General features: G+C 40.0%; 3 protein-coding genes across 3 annotated transcripts in view; all 3 read right to left on the bottom strand.

Moving 5' to 3' along the window:
* Positions 1 to 595: 595 nt before the first annotated feature.
* On the bottom strand, positions 596 to 1,574 carry LOC127410406 (uncharacterized). Its single transcript, XM_051645663.1, has one exon. The coding sequence runs from the start codon at positions 1,439 to 1,441 to the stop codon at positions 656 to 658; it is 786 nt and encodes a 261-aa protein (XP_051501623.1). The 5' UTR covers positions 1,442 to 1,574; the 3' UTR covers positions 596 to 655.
* On the bottom strand, positions 1,283 to 8,684 carry LOC127410477 (uncharacterized). The gene is made up of 5 exons (XM_051645743.1): positions 8,681 to 8,684; positions 3,183 to 3,440; positions 2,454 to 3,050; positions 1,612 to 1,849; positions 1,283 to 1,417 (listed from the first exon to the last, which is right to left on the bottom strand). Exons 1-4 carry the CDS (start codon positions 8,682 to 8,684, stop codon positions 1,833 to 1,835), a joined length of 876 nt encoding a protein of 291 aa, XP_051501703.1. The 3' UTR covers positions 1,283 to 1,417; positions 1,612 to 1,832.
* Positions 8,685 to 9,009: 325 nt separating this feature from the next.
* fam20b (FAM20B glycosaminoglycan xylosylkinase) overlaps positions 9,010 to 16,426 on the bottom strand; it is a 41,422-nt gene continuing 34,005 nt past the window's right edge. Inside the window, exon 9 of the mRNA XM_051645638.1 lies at positions 9,010 to 14,480. Within this exon, the coding sequence (XP_051501598.1) occupies positions 14,249 to 14,480 (232 nt within the window). The 3' untranslated portion in view covers positions 9,010 to 14,248. The remainder of the gene's footprint in view (positions 14,481 to 16,426) is intronic.

Here is a 16,426-nt window from a genome sequence, read left to right as displayed (position 1 = left end):
AGTAAATATGAGACAATTAGAAACACTTGCTTTACACAAATAGCTCATATTGTACCTGAATTCCAGGACATATATGATTTAAACAAACTTTCATATCTTATGGGAGGGAAAGTAGAGTGTATTCAGCTGGCAGCGCAGTATGTGTCCTCCTGTCATCATATGAGGGAGATAGGCTGACCCGTCATGATATTAGAGCTCTATTGAAACAGCTATTTTAATTTCCTTTGTTCTTCCCTTTCTCATTGCTCTCTGTATTTTACTTTGTCATTTGTGTGTATTTTATCTTATTATTTATTTATTGTATATACATATGTTTTTTTTATGTTTGTAATATGTTTATTACTCAATGCTTTGGCTACATTGTATACAGTAATGCCAATAAAGCCAATTTGAATTTGAGAGAGAGAGAGAGAGAGATAGATAGATAGATTTACATTTACATTTATTCATTTGGCAGACGCTTTTATCCAAAGCGACTTACAAAAGAGGAAAACATAAGCGAATCATCTTAAGGAGACAGTGGTATGAAAAGTGCCATATTACAAAGTTTCACTAGCATCAGAATAGTATTCAAAACAGAATAAATTGCAACAGGATTTTTTTTTTTTTTTTTTTTTTAAATGACTGGTTAAGTGCTCATGTAAAAGATGTGTTTTTAGTCGTTTTTTGAAGACAGAGAGTGAGTCAGCTTCACGGATGGAGTTGGGAAAGTCGTTCCACCAATGTAGTATGATGAAGTCCGGGAAAGTATTTTGGTGCCTCTTTGTGTTGGTACAACAAGGCGACGTTGCTTAGCCGACCGCATGCTTCTATTGGGCGTGTAGCTCTGCATAAATGATTTTAGGTATGCTGGAGCAGACCCAGTGAATGTTCTGTATGCCAGCATCAGAGCCTTGAATTTGATACATGCATCAACCGGCAGCCAGTGGAGAGAGACAAGGAGTGGTGTAACATGTACTCTCTTTGGTTCATTAAAGACCAGACGTGCTGCTGCATTCTGGATCATTTGCAGGGGTCTAATTGCACATGCAGGGAGGCCTGCAATGAGAGCGTTACCGTAGTCCAGTCTAGTTATGATAAGTGACTGGACAAGCAGTTGTGTGGCATGTTCAGAGAGGAAGGGTCTTATCTTCCTGATATTGTAGAGTGTAAATCTACATGATCTTGCTGTCTTTGAGATGTGGTCTTTGAAATTTAGACTGTTGTCGATGGTTACCCCTAGATTTCTGACTGATTTGGAAGGCGTTACTGTAGTTGCACCCAGCTGCACAGTGATGTTGTGTTCAACAGCAGGGTTGGCTGGAAAGACAAGGAGTTCAGTCTTGGCTGGGTTGAGTTGCAGGTGGTGCTCCTTCATCCAGGCCGAGATGTCTGCCAGGCAGGCAGAAATTCGAGCAGTCACTGTGGTGTCGTTGGGCTGGAAAGACAAGTAGAGTTGCATGTCATCAGCGTAGCAGTGGTAAGAGAAACCATGTGCCTGAATGATGGGTCCCAGTGATGTTGTGTATATAAAGAAGAGAAGTGGCCCAAGCACTGATCCCTGAGGTACCCCAGTAAGTAGCTGATGAGGCTTGGATACCTCACCTCTCCAGGCTACCTTGAAGGACCTACCTGAGAGATAGGAGTTAAACCAGTCAAGCACAGTTCCTGTGAAGCCCAGCGAGGAGAGGGTGGAGAGTAAAATCTGATGGTTGACTGTGTCAAAGGCTGCAGAAAGGTCCAGCAGAATCAGGACGGATGATCTGGATTCAGCTTTCGCCCGTCTCAGCGACTCAGTGACAGACAGCAGGGCAGTCTCGGTGGAGTGTCCACTTTTGAAACCTGACTGATTGTCATCCAGCAGCTTGTTCTGTGAGAGACAGGCAGAGATTTGATTGAAAACTGCCCTTTCAAGTGAGAGAACCTTCGCCCCAGTCTGAGAGAGACTGGTCTGAAGTGTTCTATTTGTGTGGGGTTAAGTGCGGGTTTCTTCAGCAGCAGGGTTACTCGAGCCTGCTTGAATGTAGTGGGAAAAGTGCCTGTAAGTAGAGATGTGTTAATTATGTGTGTGAGTGCAGGTAGGATGGACGGAGAAATGGCCTGGAGAAGGTGAGAAGGAATGGGGTCAAGGGAACAGGTGGTGGGGTGGTTGGAGAGGAGGAGTTTAGAGACCTCAGTGTCAGTCAGAGGAGAGTACACAGAGACAGAAGAGTTGCATACAGGAGATGGGTGTTTGACAGGGTGTGGTGCTGAGAATGTATTGCTGATGGATGTAACCTTATTAGTAAAAAATGTGGCGAAGACATTTGCTGTCAGTGATGTGTCAGGTGGTGGAATGGGAGGGCAGAGAAGTGTGTTGAATGTTCTAAACAAGCTGTGAGTGTCTGTGGTGCTGTTGATCTTGTTCTGGTAATAGGAGGTTTTTGCATATTTAACATTATCTGAAAAAGTTGCAAGCAGAGACTGATATTTACCTAGATCTGCTGGATCTTTAGATTTCCGCCATCTCCTCTCAGCTGCCCTGAGGTCAGTCCGATGTTCATGAAGGACGTCAGACAGCCAGGGGCTGGGTGGTGTAGCACGTGCTGGCCTAGAGGAGATAGGACAGATGTTGTTTAGACAGGAGCTTAGTGTGTCTGTGGCATTGTTTACATTTGTGGTAAATACATTTAGTGTGGGAAGAAAGGTAGAGACAGCAGTGGAGAGGTGTGAGGGTGAAAGAGAACGGAGGTTACGGCGAAATGAAACCAAAGGTGGAGACTGTTTTACTGTAGATGGGAGAGTCATGTTGAATTGAACAAAGTAGTGATCAGAGACATGTAAAGGAGTAACAAGAATATTTGAGTTGGAACAGTTCCGTGTAAAAATGAGGTCCAGCTGGTTGCCCAATCTGTGAGTTGCTGTGGTGTGTAGTCTTTCCAAGTCAAATGAGGCCAGGAGAGTATTCAGTTCAGTGGCCTGGGGATTGTCTTGGTGTATGTTGAAATCACCAAGAACCACAACTGGCCTACCATCCTCCGGCAAGGAGGACAGCAGGTCATCCAACTCCTCAAGAAAGTTTGTCAGCTGACCTGGAGGGCGATAGATGACAACAACATATATTTTTGTGGGTTGCATTTTAGTAATAGCATGGAATTCAAAACTAGTATTGTTACATAGTGAAGAGTGTGGTGAAAAAGTCCAGTTGTTATGAATGAGCAAACCTGTTCCCCCACCCCTACCGGTGTGTCGAGGGGTATGAGAGAAGAAGTTGTTGGAGAGAGCAGCAGGTGTTGCTGTATCCTCTGGACGTATCCATGTTTCTGTCAGTGCCAGGATGCTGAGGGTGGACTGTGTGGCAAAGGCTGGAATGAAGTCAGTTTTGTTCACAGCTGACTGGCAGTTCCAGAGCCCCACTGAGAAAGAGAGCGGAGCAGGTGCTGAAGTGCAAAGTGGCCGTAGGTTGTGTGGGTTGCGTTTGGCTTTGCATCGATATCATGTAAACAGTCTGTAACAGATAATAGGGATGTGCTTGAAGGCATGCGTTATTCATGAAATAGACATGTTAGTATATAGAAGAAAATAAGAAAAGAGATACAATAACAAGGTACTTAAGTGCTATGGTGAGTGGCGCCTTGTCGGTGGACTCGCACAGGTAGACTCGCTGGTCTTTACACATGTAGGTCTTCACATGTGGAGGGCTTTCCACGAGGGCTACCACTTCCGCTGCCACATCAGCATTCAATGATAACGAGCCGATGATAATGAGCCGATCAATGAAAAAAGCAGGACACGCCTTAATGCTACTTAGCACAACAAAGCTAGTCACGTGGTCAACCGAAACTAAGGGTCGCGCGAGGTGACAAGCGTGGGAACAAAAGCGACTTCCGTACACCGCAAATAAATTATGCTGCACTTTAGCAATAAATAATACTCTAAAACAAGTGAAGCACTGTTTATAGACACTAAAAACCATGATAGTTTTACACACACTGGACAACCAACGCTAAATCTAGCAGTGAATACCCTGGGACAAGTCAAAACAATATAGCACACACACACACACACCAACCCACGTTTAATTGAGTTCAAGACAGTAAACAAACAGCAGAAGTCTAGCAATGAATACCACTCTACCACAAAGTAAAACAATGAAATAAACACACTTACACGCAACTGCAGACTCCTGTAGATAGATCGTTTCTCCTGATAGATAGATAGATAGATAGATAGATAGATAAATAGATCTATAGATAGATAAGAAAGAGACAGACAGAAGATTATGTAACTGTTGGGACAGACAGACAGACATATAAAGAAAGAGAGACAGAGACAGGCAGATAGATAACGTGACTGTTGGGACAGACAGACAGACAGACAGACATATAAAGAAAGAGGGACAGAGACAGGCAGATAGATAACGTGACTTTTGGGACAGACAGACACATAGACATACAGATAGATAAAGTGACAGACAGAGAGACAGACAGATAGATAGATAGATAGATAGATAGATAAGAAAGAGACAGACAGAGACAGGCAGATAGATTATGTAACTGTTGGGACAGACAGACAGACATAAAGAAAGAGAGACAGAGACAGGCAGATAGATTACATGACTGTTGGGACAGACAGACAGACAAACAGACAGACTTATAAAGAAAGAGAGACAGAGACAGGCAGATAGATTATGTGACTGTTGGGACGGACAGACAGACAGACAGACAAACAGACAGATAGATAGAAAAGAAAGTGACAGACAAACAGACAGACAGAAAAGAAAGTGACAGACAGACAGATAGAAAAGAAAGTGATAGACAGACAGACAACGCAATTGTTGGGACAGAGGCAGACAGACAGACGGATGGATAGATAGAAAAGAAAGTGATAGACATACAGATAGAAAGATTTTGAGAAGAAATGAAGACAGATAAGATAGAAAAGAAAGTGATAGACAGACAGATAGATAGAAAGGTGACAGACAGGAAAGTGACAGAAAGAGTGACAGCTAGACAAAAAGTGACAGACATACAGACAGACAGACTGTTAGATTTTGAGAAGAAATGAAGACAGACAGAAAAGAAAGTGATAGACAGACAGACAGACAAACATACAGATAGATAGAAAAGTGACAGACAGATAGATATGGATAAGAAATGAAGACAGACAAACAGATAGAAAGGAAAGTAATAGACAGACAGACAGACAGACAAGAAAGTGATAGACAGACAGACAGATAGATAATGTGATTGTTGGGACAGAGAGATGGATGGATGGATAGATAGAAAAGAAAGTGATAGACTGACAGCTAAATGGATGGACAGATAGAAAGGAAAGTGACAGACAGATAGACAGATAGACAGACAGAAAAGAAAGTAATAGACAGACAGACAATGTGATTGTTGGGACAGACAGATAGAAAAGAAAGAGACAGACAGACAGACAGATAGTTAAAAAGTGACAGACATACAGACTGATGGATTTTGAGAAGAAATGAAGACAGACAGAAAAGAAAGTGATAGACAGACAGACAGACAGACAAGAAAGTGATAGACAGACAGATAGATAACGTGATTGTTGGGACAAAGAGACAGACACAGACAGACAGATGGATGGATAGAAAAGAAAGTGATAGACTGACAGCTAGACGGATGGACAGATAGAAAAGTGATAGACAGACAGACAGCTAAACGGATGGACAGATAGAAAAGAAAGTGATAGAGAGACACTTTTCAGATAGATAGATTTGGATAATAAATGAAGACAGAAAGACAGATAGAAAAGAAAGTGATAGACAGACAGACAGATAACGTGATTGTTGGGACAGAGACAGACAGACAGACGGACAGATGGATAGATAGAAAACAAAGTGACAGACAGACACAGACAGATAGATAGATAGATAGACAGATAGATAGATAAAAAAGTGACAGACAGATAGATTTGGATAAGAAATGAAGACAGACAGACAGATAGAAAAGAAAGTGATAGACAAGACAGACAGAAAGTGATAGACAAAAAAGAAAGTGATAGACAGATAGATAGAAAAGTGACAGACAGACACATAGATGGATTGGATAAGAAATGAAGACAGACAGACAGATAGAAAAGAATGTGATAGACAGACAGACAGAAAGGAAAGTGATAGACAGACAGACAGAGAACGTGATTGTTGGGACAGAGACAGATGGACAGATGGATAGACAGAAAAGAAAGTGACAGACAGACAGATAGATAGAAAAGTGACAGACAGACACATAGATGGATTGGATAAGAAATGAAGACAGAGAGACAGATAGAAAAGAAAGTGATAGACAGACAGACAGAAAAGAAAGTGATAGACAGACAGACAGATAGATAGAAAAGTGACAGACAGACACATAGATGGATTGGATAAGAAATGAAGACAGACAGACAGATAGAAAAGAAAGTGATAGACAGACAGACAGAAAGGAAAGTGATAGACAGACAGACAGAGAATGTGATTGTTGGGACAGAGACAGACAGACAGACAGATGGATAGATAGAAAAGAAAGTGACAGACAGACAGACAGATAGATAGAAAAGTGACAGACAGACACATAGATGGATTGGATAAGAAATGAAGACAGACAGACAGATAGAAAAGAAAGTGATAGACAGACAGACAGAAAGGAAAGTGATAGACAGACAGACAGAGAATGTGATTGTTGGGACAGAGACAGACAGACATACAGATGGATAGATAGAAAAGAAAGTGACAGACAGACAGAGACAGATAGATAGAAAAGTGACAGACAGACACATAGATGGATTGGATAAGAAATGAAGATAGACAGACAGATAGAAAAGAAAGTGATAGACAGACAGACAGAAAGGAAAGTGATAGACAGACAGACAGAGAATGTGATTGTTGGGACAGAGACAGACAGACAGACAGATGGATAGATAGAAAAGAAAGTAATAGACAGACAGACATATAGACAGACATACAGATAGACAGATAGAAAAGTGACAGACAGATAGATAGATTTGGATAAGAAATGAAGACAGACAGACAGATAGAAAATAAAGTGATAGACAGACAGACAGAAAGGAAAGTGATAGACAGATAGACAGAAAAGAAAGTGATAGACAGACAGACAGATAAAGTGATTGTTGGGACAGAGACAGACAGACAGACAGATAGATAGATAGAAAAGAAAGTGACAGACAGACAGACAAATAGGTAGACAGATAGATAGATAGACAGATAGATGGAAAAGTGACATACAGATAGATAGATTTGGATAAGAAATGAAGAAAGACAGACTGATAGAAAAGAAAGTGATAGACAGACAGACAGAAAGGAAAGTGATAGACAGACAGACAGCTAACGTGATTGTTGGGACAGAGACAGACAGACAGACAGACAGATGGATAGATAGATAGATAGATAGATAGAAAAGTGACAGACAGGAAAGTGACAGAGTGATAGCTACATAGCTAGATCATGAGACATCAGTGGGTAGATGTAGCTTACTGAAGATTTGAATTGATAAATGAAAGGCTGTAGGTTTAAACCCGCAAGAGTAGGTTTGTGAAACTTTCACCTTTGTGTCACTTTGAGCATGGTACATATCCTAATGTCGCTTCAAAGGGACTGTCCCTGTAAATAGGGAACTATATGTTGCTTTGGATTAAAGCATTACCAAAATGACCAATGTGTAAAAGGGTGACTGCCACTGTGAGCCAGGGACTGGAGAATTTGGCATCCCAAAATTAATGGGGCAACCCAATGTCAAAAATGTACTACCTGGACGTGTCTGTATAAAGTCACTGAAAATGTTTATAGCTTGCATAGCACATGGCGTGATTAATAGACATGAACCATAAAAAATGGTTAGTAGGTTTGATCCCAACTGAGGACCTTTCACAACTGTGACCTTAAGTCTCTTATAACCTCAGGTTGTCACAGTAATACGTTAACTACAATTAATGTACTTCATGTTGCTTTGGATAAAATGGATGTGAAAAAAGGCACATACTAGCCTGCCCACTGGCATAGCAGTTCTATATACCTATTTATTTATTTATTTGCTTGGATGAATCACTAAGGCAACATATCTTAATATTAAAAATGTGTAGCACAACAAATAATAAGCATAAACATAGGTTTAGGGGAGAACTTTCTGATACCATACTGAAAGCACGGCTGTTGTCCTATTCTACAAACCAAAATCTCCACTTTGACTCAACCGTTTACCCAACTGAATCATACCCATTTAGTCAGATTGAAGTCCAAGGGTCTACAGAGAGCGCAAGTGACCGAAGAAACAACCGCATATTGAAGCGAAAGTGTCACTTTTTCATATTCAATATGCCATTGTGGCTAAAGGGGTTTTCACACCACTCATTGATTGAGTCTTTCATTGAAAGGATGACCTTTTATACCGACCATTTCAAGTTTTTCTCTATAATCTAGAGTTTAGGGTAGGGTAAACATGGTTCACAAGTTTGAACCCGTAATGCTTGATTCCTTAATCTCAGCAATCCTTACTTGTAACAAGTCCTCTTCCGGGAATAAAAGAGACAGCTGAAGGGAGAGAGGTGAATCATTTCTCATGCCTCCTCCCAAAGATTCCCTCTTTGATGACTGGTAATTCTTGACAAAAAAATATTATACTTTAGTATCTTTTAAAAAGATAAGCATTATCTTGTTAATTTAAGGGATATTTTCTCACTTATTTTCTCATTTTCTCACCCATGTTGTTCCATGTTTGTTCCTGGAACAGTGGCCGAGCCGATCCCCCTTTGCCCACAAGGGCTAAGGTACCCCTCTGGGTGAAATAAAATATTGAACTTTTGTTCATTTTTCAAACACTTTAAAATGGACTTGAACATCATAAATGTATGCAACAGTTTTGTAGTGTTTTAGCCTATGTAAAATGTTGCTGTTTATTCCGTAGTACATTTTTACGTTAATGGAGTCCGGTAGGCTGTTTTTTTAATCAGGCCACATATTTTTCTATTTGTACATATGCCATTTAACATATTCAAATAATACCACAACACATTTCCATTTTGGTTATAATTACCTTTATTTCCTTCAGACAAGAGATCAGACATTAATATCACTGGTGTCAATCACATGGCTCGTGCAGATTGAGTCCAATCTGGTCCACAGAATGGTTTGAGAAAAATCTAAGGTTAGATATACTAAAAACATTCACCTTCATTTATAATTCTGAGTTGCTTACGACAATGAGAACAACATGGACAAGAAAAATATGCAGGTAAATTGAAATTCAAAGTTGGTCTCCAATTGTCTCCACTGAATGATTATAAGAGATGATACACTAATAGTAATTAAATGTGTGTTGGGGGTGTCCTTTCATGGTTTTGGGCCACTGCCCCCCAAAATGTCTGTGCGTGGCCCTGTTGGCAACGCAAACAAGATTGTCACATCAATGTCAACATTAAAATTTGGACCATGTTGTTTGGTGGCTGGATTCTCCCTGGATGCCTGGAACTAACGAAAATCAAAAGCTGTATTCCAAATGACGCACTATACACTATGCACTCAGCCTTGCGGTGTATGAATTTTCAAAGTGTCGCACTGTCCCAAATGGAACACTTAACAGTTTTTTACAACACGGAAGCATTCACCATTTAACAGCTGACTGAAGCAACGTTTCAAATGCATGCGATGTGTTACCGCTAGCTTTGCCACATTAGCCAACCTCAGTTCAATACTTGTATCTCTAACAATGTACATATTCACATAACATGGGGTGATAGAAAAGCATTTAACACACATTTGTAAGGTGTTGTCTTCACTGAAGTTTCGCCATTTGCTACATTCTCTGTTATTAACAATCGTTTTGTCAGACCAGCAAAACAGCCAGGTAACTTTACCCCTTTGGCTACGTACTGTTTTGACGGTTGAAGAAGTGCATCATCTGGGTACTAATAGTACACTTCTTTTTGTTGCATTTTCAATGTTAACATACTACTCGCACTACTTCTACTACGAAATGATGTAGAATAGTGCAAAAGTGTACGGTTTTGGGTGCACCTAAAGTGTTAGGTGATTAAAGAGATTTCCGGAAAACGAAACAAATGCACGCATGGATTGCAGCAGTGAAGTGAGATGAATGGGTACGTACAGTACTAACAACTGTAGGATGTGTAGCACACATTCTATCTTTGGTAAGTGAACTACATTTTTGCAAACTAACTGTATTTAATAGGTAGAGACTTGCTGGCTAAATACAGTAAGTCAGAGTCTTTCTTTACAGGCTTTAAAAGTGACCTAATAGGTCGCTCCCATTTTAATGAATGAAGCTGCACAAGTCATGCACTTGCAGTGTTAACAGCTTCACTGATTATAGTAAGAGTGATCAAATATTCCCAACCTTTCTGCTAAGGAAATATTTGTAATCATCTAAACTATGATATGCTTTCATTGCCTCTCTCATGTAGATGCACTCAGTGTCAACAAGATAATAGTATACATCTGGATAAGTAACTTCAGGTAAATGTATGAAAAATGTTGCCTCAAAGTCTTATTTAAAGGATCTGGTCATGACACCTCATTGTTAATTTTCAGTTTTTGCACATATCTAATTTGTTCTGTTTTAGTCAGACACGCTAGTCATTTTGTTTTGGCAGTTCAGGACAGTACCTTTGTTAGTGTTTACGTCACAAAAGAGTCTATATTCTAGGTCTTATGACCCATCTGTGTGAGGAACAAACTGCAATTTAATGGAATAGTTCATCCAAAAATGATCATTCGGTACTCACTCACCCTCATGCCGTCTCAAACTCGTATGATTTTCTTTAATCTGCGAAAAAACAAAGATTTTTTTAAAGAATGTCTCAGCCGGTTTTGTCAATGATGTCCAAAATTTTCCAGCTCCAAAAAAACAAAGGCAGCATAAAAGTACTCCATACGGCTTGCGGGGTAAATATATATATTTTTAGCGGCCGCCTACCGGTTAAACGCCTAAACTGTATAATTGATATACATTGACACCGCGATTGAGTACCTGACAATCATGTGCATCATCAAAGAATCATCATCTCGAAACCTGCACTATGTTCCAATTGGGCCAGATGTCAAGATTTTTTTTGGGGGGGGGGGGGGGGGGATTTTTCCTCTTTTTCTCCCAATTTGGAATGCCCAATTCCCAATGCGCTCTAAGTCCTCGTGGTCGCATAGTGATTGGCCTCAGTCCGGGTGGCGGAGGACGAATCCCAGTTGCCTCCAGTCAACCCACGCATCTTATCACGTGGCTTGTTGAGCGCGTTGCCACGGAGACATAGCGTGTGTGGAGGCTTCACGCCATCCACCTCGGCAACCACGCTCAATTCACCATGCGCCCCACCGAGAACAAACCACATTATAGCGACCACGAGGAGGTTACCCCATGTGACTCTACCCTCCCTAGCAACCGGGCCAATTTGGTTGCTTAGGAGACCTGGCTGGAGTCACTCAGCACGCCCTAGGATTCGAACTAGCGAACTCCAGGGGTGGTAGCCAGCGTATTTTACCACTGAGCTACCCAGGCCCCTGCAAGATGTCAAGATTAATAGTGAACAAGGACTTAAATTTTGACCTGTTTTCCCCCCCAAAGCTATCATATTGTTTTAGAATACGTGGAATACACCATTTGAGTCAGGTGCCTTTATGTGCTTTTTGAAGCTTGAAAGCTTTGATCCCCGTTGACTTGCGTTGAATGTAAAAAACACCTCATTCATCAAAATATCAAAGTTTTTGTATTTTGCAAAAGAAAGTCACACGAGTTTGGAATGGCATGAGGGTGAGTAAATTATGAGAGTATTATCATTTTTGGGTGAACTATCCCTTTATTCCTTTCTTCACTTGGCTTGAACATCTTAAAGGACAGCAGTGGTAACGACTCACTTTAATTCTAAGAAAAAGTGGATTGGACTAACTCTTATAACTGCTATAATGAATATTTGGAGAACCTATTCCTTAAATGGAAATCAGGGTTGCTGTAGTAAATATCGACTGTCAGGAACAAGCTTATTTCTATTCCTCAGGTCTCTGGTATACATCAACAGATGAGACATGTCATATCAAAGCTAAAATTCTCCAACAGGCTGTTCTGGGCATAAACCTGTGCTTCAGATTAGTAAGCCTATTACAGATTTGATGCACCTGTTCCATATGTATGAAATTACCATTAACCAATTTATATTCGTATCAGCTGACAATGCCATAACACCTGGACAACCGCATGAAATGTTGATGCATGGTTGCATCAATTTATTCTTTATTGAACAATTGTATTCACATTTCTTTGGTTTCGATACTACGTTGTCTGTTTCTTACAATCATTTGTTACGTGACATCTCTTTCCTTTTATAAGGCTTTTTATTGCAATGATATTTATTGTGTTCTCCACCATAACTTCCCATCAGGGGCTCTGAACAGACCACTAGGGTTTCCCCCTTCTGTTAATCTACTTTAACAGGATCTTCCTTCACGTAGAGAGAGTGACCTAATTAAAGTCAATATCAGCAGTTTATCTCAACCAAGCTCACAGCCCACATAGGTGGGTGGTCAAGCCTGAGAGCCTTAGATGAGCAAGTAGTTTGAGGCATCATATATTTAGGACAGCCAGTCAAGTTCAGATGTGACTGGAGGGAAAGAGAAAACTGAGTGCACTGAAGTGATAACACAGATAACGCTAGCTACACGTGCAGCAGAGACACATTGGAAATTCCATAGCCAAGTGAAGGAAAGACATGTACAAACTAACAAACATCAGACCATGTTGTGATCGAGGATGGTGGTCTCAAATACTAATCGTGGGGTTAAGAGCACAGAGGTGTTTTTATAAAAATAAAACGTCATTTCCTATCAACAGAAATATCCTTTGATCAAAACTCTCTATCGTTTCAGTATTAGTCACTGACGATATGAAATGATTAATGATAGGCACCTCATGAAACTGGAGTCTACATTTGCTGTTAATACCAACTGTTTCCAGTAAACCGACGGAGAGAGATGATGAGGTTGGTAGTACAACGGCCTCAAAATGTATTTGGACACTTAAAATGAATGTCATTGCATTAGATAACAAAATATCAAAACTAGTGTCATCTATAAACAAATGCTGGTGACTGAAAATTCTCAGTCATTTAACGAATTGTAAAAACAATGATGAATAATTCAAATGCTTTCCATCACTTTGACAGTTAAATAATGAAGTATCTCTCTACATTAGAAACACTTCCACAGTAAAGAATGCTACCAGTGATTAGAAATAGTAATTAGGGATTTGAGGAGAAAGACAAGAGATTTCAAGTGTATTCCAATGGAATAATTCACGGTATATTGTTCATTGTTAATATTCAGTGTAGCTATGTACGAAGCCCCGCCCACACAGAGGTCACTGCTAAACCAAGTAACTTCCTATTGGTCAATGTGGTGAACTCGCCTGTCAAAATTCACCAAACTTGAACTCCGCGCAAAATCCATGAAGGGAAATTCTTTGCCACCGATAGTCCATTGCATGAAATTCACGATCATGCGGTTTCCGATTGAAATGACCATGGAAATTTGCAGTGCGAAGGTAAATGTGACAACACCTTAACTGTGAACAAAGGGCTCATACACTTAAAGAGTAAACTTTAGTAAGTTTTAAATATTAATTTTTAATGTTGAAAATTTCTCACAGCAGCCTTTCAATGCTTTGTTGAACATCAGTAGCAATAACATCCCAGCTCTGTACAATACGAACACAATGAATCAATCATAACTCTCATTTTATCTTTAAGTCAATATTATTACTCAGTCAGTTCTGTTCAAAAACTTGTTCTGTACTCTATGTACAGTTTAAGTGGAAAGAACTTTCAAAAAGTCTGTTAATAGTCTTGCGTTCCCTTATTTGATGTGCAATGGTGACTGACCCCTGGAACATTTTTCCATTTTCCTGAGTCTTAATGTTAGGCCAGATATCAAATTGCAAGTTCTGTTTTAGTAACAAAAACAGACATACCTCCAGTCCTCCTGAAAATGGCCCTGGATGGCAAAAAGAAAAGATCAAGGAGAACAAACCAGAAGGAAAAATGCTAAAAGGAAATGTTGGCCTGTGGTCTGGCTTGAACTAATCCATTGAAAAACAAACAGCTCCACATTCTCCTCCAAGTCATCTCCTAAGGCTTCTGGTGACCTTCAGGTCGCCAGCTACGCAGCCTGAAGAGAATGTGAAAGGAGCCTGTGCATTAAGAGTCAATGTTCAATGCTCCACAAACACATTTTCACCTTGTTTCTCTCCTCCTCTGGCCTTCAATGTCTTTAAGGATGAGGCAGGTTCATGCGGTCCTCGATCAGAGTGTTGTCTGCGCCCTGTGTCTCCATGCACTGCCTCACAATGGTGAGCACTCCATTGAGACGTCGGTCGAGTGCGGCAAGATGTGGCCCCGTCAGCACTGGAAAGGCGGGGTCGTGGGCCGTGGCCTGTCGCATTGCTGAACTCAACACTCCTCCTTTTAGCAGATTTAGCCTGTTCCAAGTGGAAACACGGACCCTTTTATTTCCAAAAGAGAGAGACAGAAATTCTGTTACTAATCAGATCTGTGACCATTGTGTGTCTGGTGCTAGCAAATGGAAAAGTTAGGAGTAAGGCATATTTTAGGAAGGCAAAGAGTATCAACTGAACTGAAATATTGTAGAGCAGTTTAATCGAGGTCTGTGAAGTTGAATTGATGAAGTCTCTGTACTCTTGCTTGCTAGTAGGCATTACTACTTGACTGTTTGGACCCTTTCCACAAACTGTGATCACGTTTCTGACATATTTCGCAGTGTGAATCTAGCTAAATTTATTTATTTTTAAGTGTTATGTTAAGGAGCCTCTTAGAGGACAGGGTGGGAATTTTTTTCCATGCCCTTGCAATAGTTTTGTGTTCCCTCGCAATAAATGTACCGTGATTTACTACAGTAACCATATTTTAACCATGATATTAGTATAGAAACTATAGTGATAATACAGGAAAATTAAAACTATGGTAATACAAATCATAGCTATATACTTTTACTATACAAATACCATAGATTAACTATGGTTTTACTATAGTAATATTGCAGACTGAAGTAACCATGGTTTTTTGGTGGAAGCATGGTTTTAGTACAGTACACTGTATCCATGTTAACCATGGTTTTATTATAGTTTAACCATGATCAATCCTGTGATTACTATGTTTTTACTACAAATTTGTAGTAAAAACCAAAATAACTACAAAATTAAGATTTTTATAAACATAGTTTTCATTTTCCTGTATTATTACTATGGTTTCACTACGAATATCAAGGTCAAAATATGGTTACTGTTTGCGCAAACTATTGCAAGGGAAATGTAATCTATTACGAGAGGAATCCAAAACGTTTTGCGACGGCACGCAAGCTATTGCGAGGGAACGAAAACTATTGTGAGGGAATGCAAAACTTATTGCGAGGTCATGCAAACTATTGCGATTGCATGCAAAATGTATTGCAAGGGAATACAAACTATTGCGAGATCACGCAAAACTTATTGCAAAGGAATGCAAAACTTATTGAGAGGGAGCGCAAACTACTGCGAGGGAACAAACTATTGCAAGGGAACGCAAAACTAATTGAGAAGTTATGCAAACTATTGCAAGGGCATGCAAAACTTACCGCAAAGGAATGCAAACATTGCGAGAGCACGCAAAACATATTGAGAGAGAGAGCAAACTATTGCGAGGGAATGCAAAACGTATTGCAAGGGCATGCGAACTATTGCGAGGGAACGCAAAATATATTACTATGAAACGCAAACTATTGTGAAGGCACGCAAAACTTATTGCAAGGGCATGCAAACTATTGCAAGGAATGCAAAGTACTGCGAAGAAATGCTAAAATATTTCAGAGAACAAATTTCTGCCCTGTCCTCCAAGGGGCTCCATATTATGTACAGTATTATTCTTTGAGTTACATTACCCTGGCATTAATTACAAATGTACAAAAAAAATGTACAGTAATGAGTCACAGTAAATTTGGCATCTTTCTTTCTTCTCTCACAGTCCACTTTTGGAAAGTTGTAGAAAATATTAGTGGATTTTACATTTCTTTTGCTGTTGGAGCAAATGGGAAGGCAAAAATAGTATTTGCTACGGTCTTCCCTAAAGCGGTTTAACCCACTGTAGTTTACGTCCATGTTCCAAACCAGGAAATGCAAAAATGGTTTGTCTAACAATATCAGGAGGCACAATAAGCTGCTGTAAATGAATTACATCCAATCACTTTGTCGCTGCAAATTACTGTCAGTGTGAATGCACATTAACTCATATATAATTGTCATCACCAAACAGCAAGCAGGCTGTTCAGTGATAGACGGTCTTGCACGTACATGTACAATTAAAGCTGCATAAGGCTCTTTTTCTGTGAGTCAATCAATATATCATTAAGAAGATAATGAGTATGCGGAGCATAAAGGCATTCTGGGGGCTAATCAAT

The sequence above is a fragment of the Myxocyprinus asiaticus genome, chromosome 19 (assembly GCF_019703515.2).
Source record: "Myxocyprinus asiaticus isolate MX2 ecotype Aquarium Trade chromosome 19, UBuf_Myxa_2, whole genome shotgun sequence".
NCBI classification, from domain to species: domain Eukaryota; kingdom Metazoa; phylum Chordata; class Actinopteri; order Cypriniformes; family Catostomidae; genus Myxocyprinus; species Myxocyprinus asiaticus.
This window is presented reverse-complemented; position numbering and strand designations above follow the sequence as displayed.